Source organism: Calliopsis andreniformis, chromosome 12 (genome assembly GCF_051401765.1).
Source record: "Calliopsis andreniformis isolate RMS-2024a chromosome 12, iyCalAndr_principal, whole genome shotgun sequence".
NCBI lineage: Eukaryota > Metazoa > Arthropoda > Insecta > Hymenoptera > Andrenidae > Calliopsis > Calliopsis andreniformis.
The window spans coordinates 12,600,764-12,620,122 of record NC_135073.1 but is presented as its reverse complement, the minus strand read 5'-3'; the positions used below and the strand labels follow the sequence as shown (position 1 = coordinate 12,620,122).

At 40.1% G+C, this 19,359-nt stretch overlaps 1 protein-coding gene across 2 annotated transcripts in view; it reads right to left on the bottom strand.

The window, feature by feature from the left end:
* Positions 1-19,359, bottom strand: part of LOC143186401 (glutamate receptor ionotropic, kainate 2) — a 52,889-nt gene that overhangs the window by 10,240 nt on the left and 23,290 nt on the right. For both annotated transcript variants that reach the window (XM_076390081.1, XM_076390082.1), the window contains exons 3-5: positions 7,650-7,805; positions 6,434-6,645; positions 3,897-4,193 (exon numbers count right to left, since the gene is read on the bottom strand). In XM_076390081.1, coding sequence (XP_076246196.1) covers positions 3,897-4,193; positions 6,434-6,645; positions 7,650-7,805 — 665 coding nt within the window. The remainder of the gene's footprint in view (positions 1-3,896; positions 4,194-6,433; positions 6,646-7,649; positions 7,806-19,359) is intronic.

The window sequence follows — 19,359 nt, the reverse complement described above, 5'->3', positions numbered from 1 at the left end:
CGATTTTTCCACGAACACCAAAGATAGTATGCAAACAGATACGTGCACAGACGACATTTAGGAAATTTAATTTCCATACTGTTTGCGAACCCTGGTGTATTCGCGCCTTTAGAGGCAACTGTAACGACGTGTAACACGCGGAGTAGAAGTTCTGACCTCAGAGGTTGGAAACTCAAGGTACAGTCAAAGGCCAAAACCTCTGCACCCCAGAAAATATCCCACATTTTTATCAAGCAAACATTTGCTCTGCATACTTCTAGCATCGGAGATCTCTTTTCTTGTGTAGGTGGTAATTACAAGGTATTTGTCGCAGGTCAGAGGTCGTTCCCAAGGGAGATAAGGGACATAGAGGTTATCGAAATCGCAGTAGAAGCGGTGACGTTGACATGGGTCTGCCCTGTCTCACCTTGTCTGAAGATACAAGAGTGGCAGCGTTCAACGAGGCGCTTTCCACGAATTTCTCGACAGCCGGGACAAATATAGAAGCTTCGTGAAATTCCTCAAGAATTCTTACCAGTACGCCTTTTTCCCGTCTCCTTCGTCGCGTGTACACAGACAAATTTCGTTATTTGCGAACCGGAGAGAGGCGTTCAAACAACTTCCTGCCGAACTACCGCCGCCGATCAAAGAGCCTCTTCAGCTGGGCGTTACAACGTGACGATTCGAAAAAGGAGAAAAAATACAGCTCGGCGAGGTGGGTACGTGTCGCGTTGCTGTGAAGGGAGGAGCGATTTTTTTTTTAACTTCCTCCATGGAACACTCTCGTTCCCGCGCAAGGGGGTGGTTGACTCTTTAAACTCGAGAAAACGAGTAATTTGCTGCCTGCACAGTGACTTACGGAATCCCCTTGCTACAGAGAAATAAGTAATTTTTAGAACTTCTGAAGTGGGTGGTTGCAGTTACGACCTTTATTCTGGGTTTTAGTTGCGTGCGGTAAAAGCACCACTTGTTTTGTTTTTTGAGAGAGAAGAATCTCTATATTTCGAATTTTTTAATGTTAATATTATCCAAGTAGTCAAATATTTAAATACTCAAGTATTGAAATATTGAAATATTGAAATATTGAAATATTCAAAAATTCAAAAATTCAAAAATTCAAAAATTCAAAAATTCAAAAATTCAAAAATTCAAATATTCAAATATTCAAACATTCAAAAATTCAAATTTTCAAATATTCAAACATTCAAATATCTGAATTTTCAATTTGTCAGTTGCATTTTTCAATTTTTCAGATCCTCAATTCTTTTATCTCCCGATTTAACAAATTTTCAAACATGTAAAGTATCAGTTGCTCCAATATTCAAATTTTCAAATACTCTACTAATATTTATTTCTAAATTTTCAGTAGTTGCACATACCCTTTATACACTGCCATCCTTCAAATTCTCCCTTGTTTCTTTTAACCAAGTAATTTTTGCTATGAATTCTTATTCTGCACCAAAAGTCTGGTTATGTAAACCACAAAAATAGTACTTCCTCAATAAACCCTACTCAACACAACTGCATTATTAATCCCTCCAATATTTGACCAACGTCCATTTCCAAGACCACTAAAATATCATTAAACCACAGTATAATCAATATTTAACAAGAAATTATTTCTCAGCGCTAGAGTCAGATAGAAGAAGACAAACCGCGTTGATAAGTACACTCATCAAACACCGTCGCCCGAGCGAGGATCGGCGAAAAGCTTCCCGCTTAAAGGGTTAACTACCCCTGTTCTCGCTCCCTGTCAGTGATTCCCTCGAAATCTGGGCTGGAAAGAGGGCGATCCAGCGCGCTTTCCTAGTCGAGAGCATCGCTCGAAACCTTAGAGGTTCGCAACTTTCGTCTGAACCAGCGGCATTGTCTTCGTGCACGCGCGTCTCGACGCGACAAAGGAGACGCTTCGACGTCTCGCGGCGGCGTGTTCATTGTTCTGGCTCGAAGAAGGGGAAAAAAGAGCCGCGATACGGGCCGCGCGAAAACCCTCGACGCACCGCGAATGTCGTTATTTATGGAGGTATTGTTACGTGCTCGTGGGTAATGCGTCATAAAAAGCGGATTCCAGGGGCGGTGGCGAGCGAAGGAGCGTTCAGACCGCGCGACGTCGCCCGCGTATCGCTGAAAACAATTACTGCCCGTAATTTATGGGACCGTTTAGTAAAAACCCTGGCGATTGCAGCGGCTAATGCAGTTGCCTCGATGAGCTGAACACGACCGTCGATTTATTAGAGAAATTCCCACGGAGAAACCATATCGGAATCTATCTCCTACGATTACCATAAATTCACTTGCTGAGCAGGCTCTTTGATACAACTTTTTCAACCTTGTGGCGGGGGAGTTGGCTATGCTCGGTGGTCTTCGTTTTTAATGGCACTTAGTCTAGTGATTAAAGTGGAATTGTTTGTGGAGGGTGCTACGAAGAACATGGGGTGAATTTAAAGGGGGAAGTAATGACAAGTCGTCAAGTAAATACTTGTACTATTTGACTTTGTTGTGAAGCTAGCAGGTGGCTTTTGATCGATTTCAAGTGATTACACTATGGATATCTAATTCTGCTGTTGTGCAGCGGAACTATTTCTATTTTTCTTTTTTTTTCTATATTTTCGTTTTTGGAGGGAAAAGCTCGTTTCAAATGAATTATTATACTGTCTACCCAAACTATATGCTTTCGATTAAGTGTTAGTAAGTATGTTAAATATAGAAGGAGTAAAGATAATTAGAAAAGTATTTGATGATGTTGTGTTGTTTTGTCTGACCATCACATGATTTTCCCCTTAATTTATCCTCATATACATTTTAAAACATCCTACACACTTTCCCTCTTCTTCCCTTTCAAAAATATATCTCACCTGTAAAAAATATTATTAAAATATAAAAATTCAGAATAAAGTAGTTTTTATGGGCCCCTAATTTGTCAGTCATATCAACTTTGTTACAACACACAAGTAGATCATCTCCCGCAATAAAATTAATATTTCCGCGTTATGAATTTCGTAAAAGTGTCTGCAAAAATGGAATATAGCCCGCGGAATCCACGTTGGAGCGCATGTAAATGATAAATTCGTAAACCAGCCGAGTTTTAATCTCATAAATTGTTCGGTGTTGGTTGAACTCCGTTGCCTTTAAGCTGGATCCACATTAAAGGGGGCGGGCAAATTTCCCGAAATAAGCCGCCTGTTATGGAAAAGCGAGAGCGCACGAAACATGTAGAATCTATTCCGAGATGCGCAACTGCAAGCCATAAACGAGAGCAAACAAAATAGCTGACATTTCGCTTCTGTTTTATTAATCGCTCGTGGTCAGTCGCGTTTTCGTACTCTATATCGCGCCATGGAAATTAATTTGCAGAAAGTTCCTTAAAGTTGAATTACTTTGCCCGTCTTTGTTGTAAGAAATTTTTATTAAATTGCGGAGAAAATAGCGACGAAAATCGATATGCTGAATAAAGAAGAATATTAAAGACGCGGAATGTAATTAAGTAAATAAATGCAAAGTGGATGGCTAATGACCAGCAACCATTAACCGCCTGAATACATTCGCTTAATTTGACTTCTCATGCGTTCCCTGTGTTAATGTTATTTAAACAGTCAGTTATAATGATCCGCAACGAGATACTATAATTTCTCGAATTACTACCATGGCAAATTATTATAGTATATCAGCTAATATTTTTCAATGTTTCATTATCAATGTTTCGAGCTTAATTACTAAATCCCCTGTAAATGCCGCACGTCAAATTAAAATTAAAATTAAATTAGCCTGTAAACTAATGGGATTTTCCCGTATAAATAAATAATTAAATAAGTACGTTACTGAATCCACAGGAATAAATTAGCCGAAATGAAATTTGTATTCAAGTGGTCGAAATTAGCAGGAAATGTACGTGTATAAAGTGGAATGTAGCGTAATACCAGATACGTGATTAAGAAATTACAGTAGTCCGCCAGCAGCTTGACCTCTCTGGCCTGGTAGAGAACATCCATGATGTTATTCGGCTCCGCGTCGATGATCACGTTGCAAATGGACAAAGCTCGGATCTCCTTCAGGATTGGCCGATAATCCGGCCCTTGGAGTCTTCTTATCGTGATCACGCTGTCCTTCTTTCGTCTGAGGGACAGGGCCTGTTTGATCCTCGACAGACCGTCGTTCGTTTGGTAGATAGCCGCGAAAGTGTTCCACTTCATAGACTCGACCAGGTCAGCAATCGCCTGGAAAAAAGTTCCCGTTGTTTCAAGTAACGAGTTCTCTCTGAATCTCGATTCAAACTTTAAATAAGCACCGAGACTACTTAGAGTCATGGCTTTTAATTGAAATAAACGTTGCTCGCTCTGCGACGTTGGGAAAAGTAAGGAGAATTCGTGGCGATCCAAAGCGTTCCTTTTGTTTATAGCATATAAATTTGCTTATAATTGATTTGCATGATCGAGTGTCAAACGTGGTCAATAGGAAATAGATTAACGAATTTCATAGAGCAGGAATGCAAGTTCTGATCTGTGTAATTTCTGAAAGTTAACGTTTTGTTTCAGTAACAGTTATTAAAGGGTATTTGATATTCCTGTCAAATTGCGCCACGCAGTTCTACTCTTGCCGTAGTTCCCTCCTGTCAGCGTTCCCGATCGAGTTAAATTAAAAAACTTTCTTAATTTATCCGCGAGTTGTTCGGAGGTGTTTAACGCACACAGCTTTAATTTTTCAATCCCTTTTACCTAACTACTGTTGCGCGTGCTATTAACCCTCCACTACAAGGGTGAAAAATACCAGGGATCCACCGCTTTGTCTACATTTCAATAATAAATACAGTTTCATTAGGAACTGTGATTATATATAAAATACATATTCATTAATATTGAAATAAATACTTACCGAAAAAAAAAAGTAAAAAATAAAACATGATAATCCTCATGGATCCTTCAGAGCTAAATCGTACACCTGAGGGGTGAAATTCTTAGTTCATTCAATCCAACACTCGTGGAATGAAAAGGAAGCAAGTACCTATGAATAATTACCGAATAGACTATAGCAGCGTTCCTCTGGAACAACTGCTCGGGTTCGCGCGATATTTACTATCCAAGTGGCCGGAAATGCTTTTCAACGAGGAACGAATACAGTATTTTCTTGCTGGATTTACGGTCGAGCGCAGGAAATTGCTTGGAATTCGTTACAACGCAGCACGACCAACGCGACAAATTAGCGAACCCGAGGCGGGGCTTTCGAAAATGTGCCGTATCGCAGCTGGGCGAAAAATCTGGAGGGCAAATCGCCGCGGTCCTTGATTCAACGGCGACGTAAAAAGCGACGAGAGGAGGTATGAAAGAAAAAAGCAATATGGAGAGCACGAAACGGCGGATACGAGAGAGAATATCGAAATACATTTACATCGCGCCGCGAAAGAATTCCTCGACGGGGCTGCGATATTTCGTGGATCGGAGGACCCTCGATGGTGAGCGTGCAGTTCAGGCAGAAAATACAACGCTCGATTCGATTTATCATAAATATAAAAAACGAAGTGAGACTGTCGGCCATTTTAATTGCGAAATAAAATTAAAGCGCGTTTTAATTTGCGTCGGCTCCCTTTGCCGAACGAACGACTTTAATTAGACTTAATCGATGGTGGTTTAATTTATATCAACGTTCCGCTTGTTTTTTTTTTTTCTCCCTCTTCCCCTCCCTCCCCTCTTCTATCTCTCCCTCTCTCGCTAAAAATGAAAGAACAGAAGCTGCTCCGGAGTCGTTAGCTCAAGTTCAGTCTTTAATCATGCTCATTAACTTCGGCTTACCGGTTTAATGCGCGCGAGCTACTTCAAACTCGCTCGATTTGCCTCGTTAGACGCGTAATTTAAAATGCATCGTAACTGCTGCCTCCCTGTCGTGTATATTTCCCGACGTTCGTCACGATTCGACGAGCTCTAAAATATTACGTATAGTGTGTCGTAATGCGATATCGCGTTACAAGTAGCCGACCTAGAATCGACTAAAATTGCTCGAGATCCTAGCTCGCTTCGGTGTTCAAGTATTTGGCAAAGTGGATCAATGCTATGTCTGCTTTGATATGCAGATTATATGTTGGAGATACTGAGATGTTCATGGATGTAAATGTTTAATAATACCCTGCTGCGCATGTTACATAATGCTCATTAGTGTGATCTGTGTTTCAGGATCGAGTTACTACAGGACTTACTAATAGAATATTTCTAATTAACCGTCAGAAATAGCAAAATATTTGCTATGTTTCTTTGGTGTTCTTATAGCAGTTGAATTAATTATGTTATATTGATCAAATTAAACGCCATCAAAAGTTTTACGCTCAACTAAAATTAACATGTTTCTCTACTTGTTGATTTCTAAAATAAACTTCAGAAAAAAGAAAAAGAAAAGAAAAACACTTTACTGAAGTAGTATAGCGTACGATTCTTACAAAAATTTCCTATTTTCTTCTTTTTCCGCTTACCTTGCCAACCAACTCGCTATCAGGAAACACGTTGATGGTCATCGGCGTGGGGTTCTTGGGCTCCTCATCAACCTGGAGCTCTTCGTTCTGCCGCCAGACGTAGTCAATATGTGGGACATCGAATTGCGCTGCAACGCTCGCGACAATTCCCTGTGTGTAGGAGCTAGAGGGTCCAAAGATCGCCGCCACACCTTCTTCTATAAGCTTGCAAACTGTAACGTTAAAAGTGTTTCTGCAATACCTGTTCAGCACGTGGCATCGTGTACAAACGAAGCGCCCGCGGAAATGGCTTTGGAACAAAGGTAATCACGTACGCTTCTACTAGGTAAGGAAACTGAATCAACTGTTTCAGCAAAAATCACAACTGTTCATTAGGGACATCTACACGAATTGAAGGGCTTGATGCAAAAACCGATCAGCTTCAATTTTTTTACTAGCTCTGGTAAAAAGTATTAGATCAAAGATCAAAAATACATCGATACGAAATGATTTAAAAATATTGTGGTTTGCGAAGATGTAAAGTATTATCATAGTAAACTAGATTCCAGAGTCACAGTGCATTAGGTCACACAGAAAACAAGTGGACTTAATGTATTTCAGATTTCTTCAGTGGGAATCAGCCTCCTGCTCCTCACTGACGTGTCTCTGCAACCTAGAGAATTCGATCCATTAGCATCCAAGATAAATGACAAGAGTCACTCCGCGAACACTCGCGAGCCCCTACAATCGGCTTATCAGTAAAAAGCAACGGTACGTGAGGCAAAATTGGAGGAAGAAGAAGCGATGTTGTCTCTCGTTCAAGAGACGGAAGAAAGGAAAGCCTTTCGAATATCGAATTCCATCGAGAGTCAAAGGCTGCAGGATCACTCAATTACGCTTTATTATCGCTTTCATTTGCCATCGGAGGGGGCTTAACGCAGAATTTATTGCGACATCGGAGTCGACGATGCCAGTGGCTGGAGGACGAGACAATAGAGGGTACAGTTATTTTCTTCCGATACTGTTCACCAGTAATTGACACTCGCGCTTCCTTCCCCGACACTCGTGCAATTAATCAAGAGACGCGAGAAGTTTCTCGTTCGTACGGTGTTCCCGCATCTGTACGCTCCTTAATTGGTTCATTAGTTGTTTTAATCCCCAGCACCAGGTACTGATTTTGCCCCGTCCGTCTGCCACGCTAAACTACTTATAAGCTGTATTGAGTATTCATACAAACCAGCGTCGGCGGTCTTGAAGCTGTCGGTATTAACCTCCACATCCTTTATGACAAACTGGAACTCGAATGCGGGCGCGACGTGCTCGAATCTCGACTCGTACACCGCCTTTCGAAATGCGGCCTTGTGCTCCTCGTCTCCTGCGTGGAAGATTGCGCCTGACAACAACGAGAAACGTGATGTATTATTCCGCCATCTTATCGAAGGAGCCTCGGGTCGCATCCGACGAGGGACGTGAATTTTTCACAAAGGCTGGACGCAGAGTTTATTGGAACTCGGGCTTAATTATTGTTGGGTAAGGTGAAAATTGAGTGAGATTATTCCAGCGTAGTGGATATCGAATTAGAGCGCTAGATAGAAGGTTCGATGAGGTACAGTAGGTAAATAGTTCGAAGAAATTCATTTTGGGATTTCTGCAATTTTGGAAAGCTCGATCTTTTTAATCTGAAATGGGTTTAACAAATTTTTTGTAGTTTCCATTTCTTGTAGCTTCCGATTCTCTATATGATTGTAGATGGATACTTAAAAGATGACTTTTTTATGTCGCGTGATTTTACTAAAAAGTATACCTAAAGAAGTGAAAAAGGAGCATTGATAATGTATACATATAGAGATATGAGTTGCCTATTGTCTTTCTTTAAAGGAAACCTGAAAGCAATAATCATATCGTCACATTAATTCTGTCCTTTTTGTAGAAGTAGAGTAATAATTTGCCCATATTATTTGCATAAACTATTAAGGGAACTATTGTATCTGGTAAATTTATAATACAATTAGACTAAGTAGCTACTAAAGTTATTTTCGTAGAAAACCTGCACGACTGGTTCGTGTCTGACTATACACTGGCAGCTTCTACTTACTCGTCTTTAATCTGAAATAAGGTTCCTTTTATGTACGTATAGCGTACGTACTAAGATATAAGCTATGAATATAAGTATTCTCATCCTAACTGAGCTGAATAAAGATCACTTAGATATAATCACCATAACTTTATCTTTGAAGCTGATTTCAATGCAAGTATCTCTCAAGCATAACGGTCCTATTACACAATGCATGCAAGGAGCTGCGGTCAACCATCCCCTATGACTTTGTAATACTGTAATTCCTACAGTTTCTACTGTAATTTAACTGCGCGTTTTGTGGTAGCAATAATATCCGATATTCAGAGTTGCAACGCGACAATATGTTACGGAGTTCCGAAGTCGATGACCATCGAAAGCAATCCAATCAAGGATCAGACAATCTTCCTGAGCCGAATGATGGATGCAAATTGAAGTACAATCTAGCTGATTGTAAGGGCGTGCATGTATAATAACGCCTATAGGCGAGTAACCTACAATCCCCGTATTATAAATACATTCAGTAGTTTCTAACAATAAATACGATAATTAATGCAGAAGAGAAAGAAACTATTCTCAATTTTTCAGTAACAACAAAAGGAGAATCCGAATTCTCTGTTTCTTCATACAAAATAAATCCGTTTCATTTCTGCCATTTCAAGTCTACGCAGGATTTGTTTAACACCCCTTTCAGGCCACAGAAAAGACTCACAGCTATTTAAAACAGGACAAAAGGATCCGTCCCGACTCCCCGTATTCTTCTTCAGAATCAATACAGCCGACAAAACGGCGTTTCGACACGCCTCGAAAGGCGACGATGGAAAAAAGTAATCGGAAGCTTGGCTGTGGTCCGTCGCCGCGGTTTCGATAATGCTTTCCACGCGGCTTATTACAAGCCAGGGGAAAGGAGAGCGGCCATATCGTTCCATTACTCTCGCCATCTTTTGTATCGACGGGAACGATCTTAAAGCGGCGGATATTATTGGCCCAACGTTTCCATTTCCTCCAACAAAACCTGTCGCGGAGCCACTTCAGCGTCCGATACGGTTGTCGCGATGACGGAAGTTCAGATGCGTCTATAGCCTTCGGGACGAATGGGAACGACGAGGGATGGTTTAACAAGAATTAGCCCGAATTCTCGTACACAACTCCTGTCGAGCGTGCAGACGGGATAAATTCAAACTTCGACGTTATTGGCGATCCCAACAACAGATAGTGCGTACGACGTTGCATTCTCGGCGGAAGAAAATTATTGCCACTTTCCTTTGTCGTACAATTAGAGATGAGAATTTGAATGCCAAGCTTGAGGGGGTTTAAAGTTTTGTGAGATTGAAGATTGGAATCGCTTCGAATATTATACGAAGATTAAAATTCTTGGAAGTCTTGACAGACAGCTTGAAGTTTACAAACTTTCTTCAATATTTCATATTAATTGTACTGTTGAGAGATCAGGAGATGGTCTCTGAAAATAAAAGATTAAGACCTATTGAACTTTGAATACGTATATGTATAGTACTTGTTCAGGGTGTTTGATAACAGGTGTTAGAAATGATTACTTGTTAAGGAAACTGCTAAAATATGCGTGAAGTGTGTCTGATTTGAGACTTATTCTACTGTTAACGTACCAGTCAGGCGATATACAGTACTCAGTAGAATAAGTATGAAGTCAGACATGTAAAAGTAAAGCAAGCTTCAAGCCAGAAACAGTAAATTCAGTAGAATAAATCCTGATAAGTCAGACATAGAACACTTAGTAGAATAAATCCTGATAAGTCAGACATAGAGCAGTCAGTAGAACAAATTCTAACAAATCAGACATAGAACAATCAGTGGAATAAATCTTGACGAATCAAACATAGAATACTCAGTAGAATAAATCGTAATAAATAGAACATTGCTTAATTTGAGCAAAACTTCTTCCTTCCTCAGAGTCTTTCCATTAGAAGCTTCAGGATATTTAGAGTTCGACAGCGTCGATGTCGTTAAAACACTTGCGAAGGTAATCCGAATGTCTTTCGCGGCTCGTCGACGCCACTGTTCCTCTTTTAGCAAAGCGATTTCGCGTCTGACATTTCCGGAATTTAATTAGAAACATCGACTGCACGCAGTCGACGTTGAGAGCTTTTTGATTGAACGTCAACCGTGATTTGCGATCGGTTGGAAGTGGAATGGCAATTCTTATCGGTGAATTTCGGTACTGGCTTACACATGGATGCATGAAGCAGTTCACGTATAATTACACGGAGATTTGCGCGGGGCGTGGCTTTAATCTCGTCAAAGATAAAATTACAGCGAAAATGTTGCATGAAAGAGGGACCGATCGAAATATTTGTCGTTATTGTAAAATACTCGGAAAATTGCTCACTTTAATTTTATTTGGAAAACAACGTATGACGTTCAAATGGTGGTAAATACAGATTGCAATTTTTCCCAAGGAGCGTGATGGCGTTAAATGCGTTTTGTTTGAGGGAAATTACTGAACTTGCTCTACGTGTTATTGTTCCATGTAACGATCTGCGTCACTGCGCCATGGCTACTGGTAATTATTGTGAACGTAGTCGCAACTTTCAAACCGCAAGTGACGTTGTTAATGATTGCAATTAAACGTTCGATGGAAAATTAAAGAGGTCGCAGCGTTCTCGTTATCAAATAGTGTGTTTGATTCGTGTCTCGCGTTTCATCGCCGCTCGAAACTTTGTCGACAGACATTTTCATCGAAAATATTTAACGATGGGATACACACTGTTTCACACATCCTTCTCATAATATACACGGTTGGTGTTACCCGCGTGAAATTTTCAATCTTTTTCACCCGGTTGCGTGTAAATTTGTCACTGTTACGAAATGAAAACGAATATCAATAACAAATAATACTATCGCGTTCCATCAATATGCATGATTAACGCCACGTTCGATGCATACTTTAACATAGTAATTATGCGCTTGGTATACGTCTGTGTGTATGACAGGTGTGTGGATGCATTTTGGTGAGTTTACAGACCGCTAGCCGGTAAACATGATTACGATATTAGCCATGAGGATAATTTCGATCATTCGGGCAGCGGTCATGGAATTAGGCGATGAACCCATCAGCCACTGGTCAAACTTGACTGACTGAGCAAGCTCATTGTGCGTCGTGTTTCATATCGATACTTAGACGTAGCTTGTAATCCTACGTCAGCTGTCGTGATTCGATGCCTGCGTTGGGATTACGGTGACGATAATGGCTCCTGATTGTCGTGAAACCAATAAGGGTGTCTGGGTGATAGCGTACCAAGTATGGTTTCATCAGGAATCATACATATGTAGGCAGCTTCCATCGGGTTGATGACCTCTGTGTACGATGCGACAGTTTAGTCACTGTTGTCACTTATTTTTAGTAAACTCTTTAATTCGTTACTTTAATTCTGAAATTTTATTATAACACGAAATCTCAAACTGTAATAGGTACTTCGAAAATGAAAATACCTATGTGTTTTTCCTGCTGTTTAGCATTTTCACTTTTCAGCCACTGATGTTACATATGTAGAGATGTAGGCAAATAGTATCGAATTTCTAGTAATAACATTCTGCATATTCAAACAGATCTTGTTGTCAATCATAATACAGGATCCTGAAATTAAATTATTTTTGTATAATTAACCAATTGTGGATGCATCTCGTTTATGCTTCTGTATTGTCCAACGAAGGTGGCTGTAGCTTAAAAAAAATTTTTAAATAAGGACTTAATTGTACTACTGTGAATATCTAAGACCAACGAGTGTATTTTGAAGCAATTTCGCGCTTTTTCACCAGCAACCACCACAGTATTCCTTCGAGTACCATGCTTCTCGCTTATGCTTAGCATGCATGGAAATTTCCCCCGATGAATACTGATATTCAAAATAGGGGACTGTATCTCTTTTAGGGGCACCATAATATACAGTTCGTCGTAAGTATAAGCTAATTTTCATGGAAATTAAAAGTGCTCAAAGTGCAGAGAATTAAAAGGTTAGTTGCAACCACTCTGAAACTATATTACAGAAAGGATCCAATCGACTGCCTCAGTAAGTCCAAACGAAGGGAGCACACAGTAAGACGAGTTTCGTCGCAAAGCCAGTTATGTTTTGTAGACAGCATCCTTTCCTAAAAAACGGATACTTTTCAAGAGGTTATTACATATTAGAACATGACAGCTCGGTTTACCGCCTCGGTGAAGCTACAACAGTGAAATAAAAATGCTGAGTCAGTTGGCCGTCAACTATACATGAACTGCAATAAGCATCGCGCCGCGAAAGCGTTCCATTATACATTTACACCTCACATCTTTTTCAGACTTCGTGATTTAAAAATGAAACACACTGTCAACGATGACAATTCGATAGTTTCTAAAACTGGGCAAACTGAATTCTTTCAAGAGTAGGCACTCGATAAACCAATGAACAGGGAAAAATGTTCGACGGAGATCTTTCGTCTTCGTTTGTTGGCGGTAATGATATTCTGCGAGCGCTCCTTCTTCTTTATCGACCAAGGAGCGTTTGCGTTCGTTCTACGCTTCTTCGATAAAAACGCAGTTCCCTTTGGAAAATAATTTCGAGTGATTTACGATGCCTGCCGTTTGATAGTAAATTGAATTTCCTGCGAAGTCTATCCTGTTAGAAAAATGGTACTTCCACGAGGGACCATTTTTTAGAGATTCGCATTAAATTCTACACGTGCTCGATGCTACGGACACCGCTTTCAACGAACGTATCGTTCAATAATCGATCATTCACCATCTCTTTCCCTCTTCCTTTATTTTTCCAGCTCCTCGATCTTGCCTTGATTCCATTACAGATGGATTCTCGAATTGCTCCGACGTCGATGAATATTAACCAACGGAGAGCATTTCAGTGCAATCCACGGACGTTCCGTGGAAACATTCCGTGAAACATTTAAACAGCAATTCTGTAAAACTTTATGCCCGATCAAATGCGTGTTGCCACAGAAAAATTCTCCATCGACGCTTAACGAACACTCGAGGCTGAATAATTACTAACGGGCGCATACATCGAATATCGAATTCGTCTAAAATTACACATTTTATCACGTTTCATTGTATAATAATCGTTATTATTGAATGCATGAGATTCGTTCCATTCGGAATTTGATCGGTCACCCGTGCCGATAAAATATTAAAATCGACACGTTTTCCAGCGTACGATGAATTTAATTGTGCACCTGCCATCGCGTCGAGATTTCAATTATGCATCGTGAACCCTGCGCAGGGTGTCTCCAAGACCAAGAATTGTCGAGATCCACCGTGAGCCAAGGTTCAGCGACGCTTGTGCGCCCTTTATAGAAACCAGTTTCTCAAAAGTTCTTGAAAAGCACGAGTCTCATTTCCGTGGCTGAGTTCCTCGTGTATCAAGAAACTTGCTAAGCTTCGAACCGACGTTTGCCAAACTGCAGTTCTAGTATTTATTTGGTCAGATAGTAAAAGCGTTAAACACGTCCTCGAATGTTGCAGCGCTACCGAGAATATTTGTTTCCGATTCCGTTTACCAGTCCAACGTGTCTCCTGAAACGGGGACGAAGGTTTCCCCGAAACTTTCCCATTCCAAAGGACAGCGTTTACAGAGGCGACGTAATCGAAAACGGAACACGCCGCTGATCGATCTGCCTCCTTTGTCTTCGGTTCACTCTTGCCGAGGGAAACTTTCATTTCCCATCGCGTGATAAAAGTTCGAGCCAGGGACGAGCGATATGGAAAATCGATGCTGCGGACGTGACGCGTATTCGGCGGGGAAATCGACGAGAAGCACCGACGGATGCACCTGTCGAGGCACTGTACCCTGTTCAACAGGTCTCGCCGAGAACTGCAACGATATCGAGGCTTGTTTTAATTCACTCTTTTTGTCAGTGTGGCTGGGAGTTAAAGAACGTGAATTTCTTGATATACGTCGGATAGAATCTTTTGCGTTTAAAGTAATGGGGAGAGAAAAGTGTTGAGATAGTAGATAACAGAAGATTAAGATGCTGAGGTATTTGAAGAATGAGAGTTTTAGGAAATTTTGTATGGATGCAATTGGTGAAGTATTAACGCAGTCATTTTGCTTGCAAAAGAAATTGTATCTCTTTTTAGCAAGTGGATTTTTTTAATAGTTTCTATAGTAAAAGTGTTACAATAAGGTGTTGAAGGTAAGTGGTTTTTAAATTGTTTTAAGTGATTTAATGGAGTATTTTTATCCAATGATTTTAGTGCATTTTATAAAGAAAATTTAATACAGTCTTGTGAACTATTCATTTTCGAAATGAAACATTTGTATGTGAGATTTATTTATACAGGATGTTCGACAGTGGATGTTGAAATTTTGCAGAAGTGAGCTAGAGATGGAGAACTAGAGCGAAAATCAAGAATAGCAAAATTGCATTTGAGGCTCCCTGTTAGCGTTACTAATTGTTGCAGAAGAGTTTAAAGTTTGAATAGAATGTGTCTGACTCGGGACTTATTCTACTGCTGAGTGTATTAGCCAGGTTAGACGTAGTGTTAGTAGAACAAGTCAAGTCAGACACATTTCTGGCAAAGTTCACATCTTCAACGATTAATTACTTGGAAAGGAAGCATCAAACTCAATTTCCTCGTTCTAGGGTTTCGCTTCGTCTTACCATGTAGAGTCACATCTTAAAATTTTTCGCACCTGTTGTCGATCATTCTGTATATTTACCTTCAAAAGGTAAAAAAATCTAAAAATAAGTGTTTAAAAAAAAGTAATACTATATTAATAGACATATCTATAATTGACTATTTCACTTAATTTCTATTTCAAAGTGAATTACCACAGCCTACAATAAATGAACCGAAAAGAGTACACTTATTTCCTCCTGGCGTTGAATCTATCGATTTCCACATATCGACAGAATAAATTATGAAAATTCTATTGTCGCGATACTCCACGAAGCGCGGAACTTCATTAAAATGTTGTCGCGTAATTAAACATTCCGCCCATATTTTTCATTTTTCTTCGCGCCCTTCTCCCTTCGGTTCTCCGCCAGGTCACGTTTGACGCGTTAATTAAGCGAAATATTCGTTCGGAATAGTAAAAACGCGGTGGGAGTATAATAAATAGACAGCGTGAGAGAGTCGTATCGGGGTATGGTGAAGCGTAAAATTGAATCTCGCACTTTTTCCCGGCTCGTCGTATCGACGTTGATACGTTGTGTAAACGCAGTTTCCCAGGCAATTCTTGGTGTCACAGTTGACACAGCTTCGGCTGTTTCTTTATTCACGGGACAATATTATTCCATCCAGAATGGAGCATTCGCGTCCCGAAAAATCGAATAATCAATATCTACAACCTGATTCGCCATATATATTCCGAGGATCGAGAAGGGTAGAGGGAGCTCTGGAGTGAACCAGGGCCTCGTTAAATTGCTTGCACCAACAATGAAAATGTTTGTGGTCCGAATAATACATATTCGTGGCTCCAAACGTAGTCGCGTCCAATTATTTTATATTAATGCATGACAAACGCTTGGCGAGATTGAATTACAGAAAACACGTGCTGCTGGGGCCTGGATAAATTTCAACAAGGATGTTAATCAGTAAATTAATAATTCGTAGGAGTATTCAGTGACAAATAACAAAAATTCTTCATAATCCTCCAGCGAAAAGGCAATAGATTAAACAAGAGACTTTCGATATTAAAAAGATTTCGAATTGAACTTCAATGTTTGTGCTCCAATTTAAATCTCCTACCACTTCTGAAAATATCGAATGCTACATTTGCCGCACCTTCTTTATTTATTCTTTTGTAACAAATGGCCGCGAGAAACGAAGTAGAACACAATAGCAGAGCTATTGCGATCTCAGTAAATAATCTCTGACGTCGTTTAATAATTTGCAATTTCGTGGGGTTTACGGCGTCATTAAATTGGAACTACATCGCCTTCTGAGCGGAAAGAGTTAGGGGCTGCTTTTACGACATCCAGAGCCTTTCTTTGGTCTGTACATACAGTCCTCTGGTGACAGCACGAACTAAACGGAAGTTTCTAAGAAAATTGTCTCACGTTCCTGTACGACATGACCGTTTCTCGTCCACGAAAGGGGCGGTCGGTGAAATTGAAAATAAGCGGGACATTTTATCGATGCTGTTGGGGTTGATTTAGCGCGCTTTAACGTCTTCGACGGAACATCCGCCACGACTCGCTTTTTATCAGTTTATCGGAAATTGTTCCTCAATATTAGTATAAGTATTGAGTTTAATGGGCCTCCATGTTAATCCGTGCTGCCTTAATAGAATTTCCTAAGGCCTTCTGCAGGGCAAAAATAATGGTAAACTGAAATATGCTTCATGCCTACGGTACGCCGAAGTGATCCTTCTTCATTTTCAAGTGGCAGTAACTGCATGGAACCTCAAAAATTTATTACATCGACGAGCTGTTCGAGTAATAAGATGAATTCCACGGGGATATGGGGGAAACGTTTTGCGCTTAAATGCAAAAGCTACGATGTAATTCTAATCGGTCATGGTTGCGACGTTTGCTTAGTTTAACTCGGCCGAATTGCTGGGAAGTTAGTTCTACGGGATACTGGTTGAACTCTACACTCGTCCATACGTGGCCGATGGTACTTTCCATTAAATGGAAAATCAGGCAAACAGCAGAGCCTCGAACGTGGTCGTTGCTAGTCTACACATGCCTCTTGCGTTTCCACTTTGCTCTGCAGTACATAACAGCCGCGTAATTGTTTGGGGGCACAAATTACAGAAATTGTTACCATTGTCTGACAGAGTCATTACGAATTTGACCGAGACATTTCGAGGCCTTGGGGAATGCTAGTTCTGCTAATGGTGTTGTTTATCGTTGCTTAATATTCTAAGAAACTTGTAACAAAATCATTTCTGGTAAGTGTGCCTGTGATGGAAGATATGTTCTCAGAAAATTTGAGCTTGTATGTCATTTAACACTTATTACTAGAAGTTAATGTTTGTATCATGCCAAATTTAGTAGAGACTGAGTAAATTAGTAAAATTTTAGTGTAGAAGACAGATTTATAATACACAATTACATTAAAGCCTGTATTGAGACTTATTCTAGTGAGTTTGTTGTGTCTGAATTTGATCTTATTCCACTGACTTTACTGTGTATAATTGGGAACTTATTCTAGTGACTTCATTCTGCCTGACTCCTTAAGACTTATTCCACTGATTTCACTGTGTCTGACTGGGGACTTATTCTACTAACTTGGAATTTATTTTACTGAGTCTACTATGTCTGATTTGGAGCTCATTTTACTGACTTTGCTGTGTTTGAAGTGGGTAATGCATATGGCCAGTAGAATAAGTCCCAGGTCAGACACACTTCGTGGAAATTTTTAGATATTTTCCCAATAACTACAACGTAGCTCCAGATGCATTTTCCTCATTCCCGAGACTATTTTCCCATATAGAATTACTTTTCAAAATTTCTAACATCTGTTATCGAACACCCTAAAGAAGGGTTTTCTTAAGGGCTTTCTTAAAAAATAAGAATAAAGAACACAAATTCCTAATATAAAGCTCAAGTTAAAAACTTCATACTATTATCATTCTTGGGAAAGAAAAAAAATATAACTTATACCATTTTATCTTCGAATTACAGATATACACTTGAAAGCTCTTAAAGTCCCATCCAGAAGAAGTCCATCCCCCGTTAAGATAATTTCTTCCCCACAGTTACAAGACAAACGGTCCCTGGTCCTCCAAAGATCCACTACCATTTTCAGCCGCTCTTTGCGCCTGTTCTCCCTTATCTGTTCAACCCCTTGTCTGCGCCACGACGTTTCCCCTTTCGCAATAGAACAGGCGTCAGGTCGATCTTCGTCAAACCACCACGATCGACCCTTTCCACCAGTGGCAAGTTGCCTTAGTTTCGATTAGGTTCGCTCTCTCGGCTGGTGGATACGTCGACTTGGGAACTCGGTAATCTGCGCCCGAATACGGACTTAGCGAAACAGGGGATGAGAGTTCAAAGGGGACGGAAGAAGAAGCGTGGTCGGTACGTCGCTTATTCGGTGGCGTAATGAACCAGCTCCTCCGTGTACGGCCATTGTGACAAAGCAACAATTATACGCCACGAATCTAATTAGCCGACCCATTATTCTGGATGCTTGTGAAATAAGCGCAATCATGCGTTTAATCGGACACGTTTGATTGTCCTATGAGGTTCGTGCTAGGGGATGAATTTTGTGAAACAAATTGAGGTACAGTGAAGAGGTGTTTTGTTATACTACTGTATTCTGACTAATCAATTTTTTCACTATTATTCTTTCTAGCTTTTAGGTCTGAATAAATGACACTTAGTTATGTCTTTGAAGCATGTAGGTAGATTTGGATTTGAAGTTTTCATGCTTATTTCTTAAATTGTCGATTTGGGGATATCAAAGTATTAAATTTATACAGAAAATGAAAGTCAATTTTCCAAATGAGAAAAGTAAAGAATGACGTTAACTGTTATCTAGTTATAGTTTAGTTGATGCTCCGTGATTTCTGCAGGAAACAGTCAATAAATATTGACGGGAACATGAATTTTATAGAAATTGGCACGGGCAAAAAGCAAACTGTATCGCGTGTGCGAACAGGCAAACGAATCGTCGATAATAGATAGGTCAGCACTTGTTGCTCGCGGGGATGCTTAATAAAAATTTGCTGAATATAATTCTGTCGCGGAGGCAAATTTCCTCCAATTAAAGCCCCATCGAATACATTAAAGACTTTCGTGTCAAAGCTCCGCTTATGCGATCATTGCAAATTTATTTTTCGAAATCGGCGAACTTGAAATTAATTTCATTGCAGATGGACGGGGAGTAAATCAGCCCCCAAGCAAACAATTCAATAGCAGTTGCTTTTCAATAAATTATAATTAATCGGGTTTT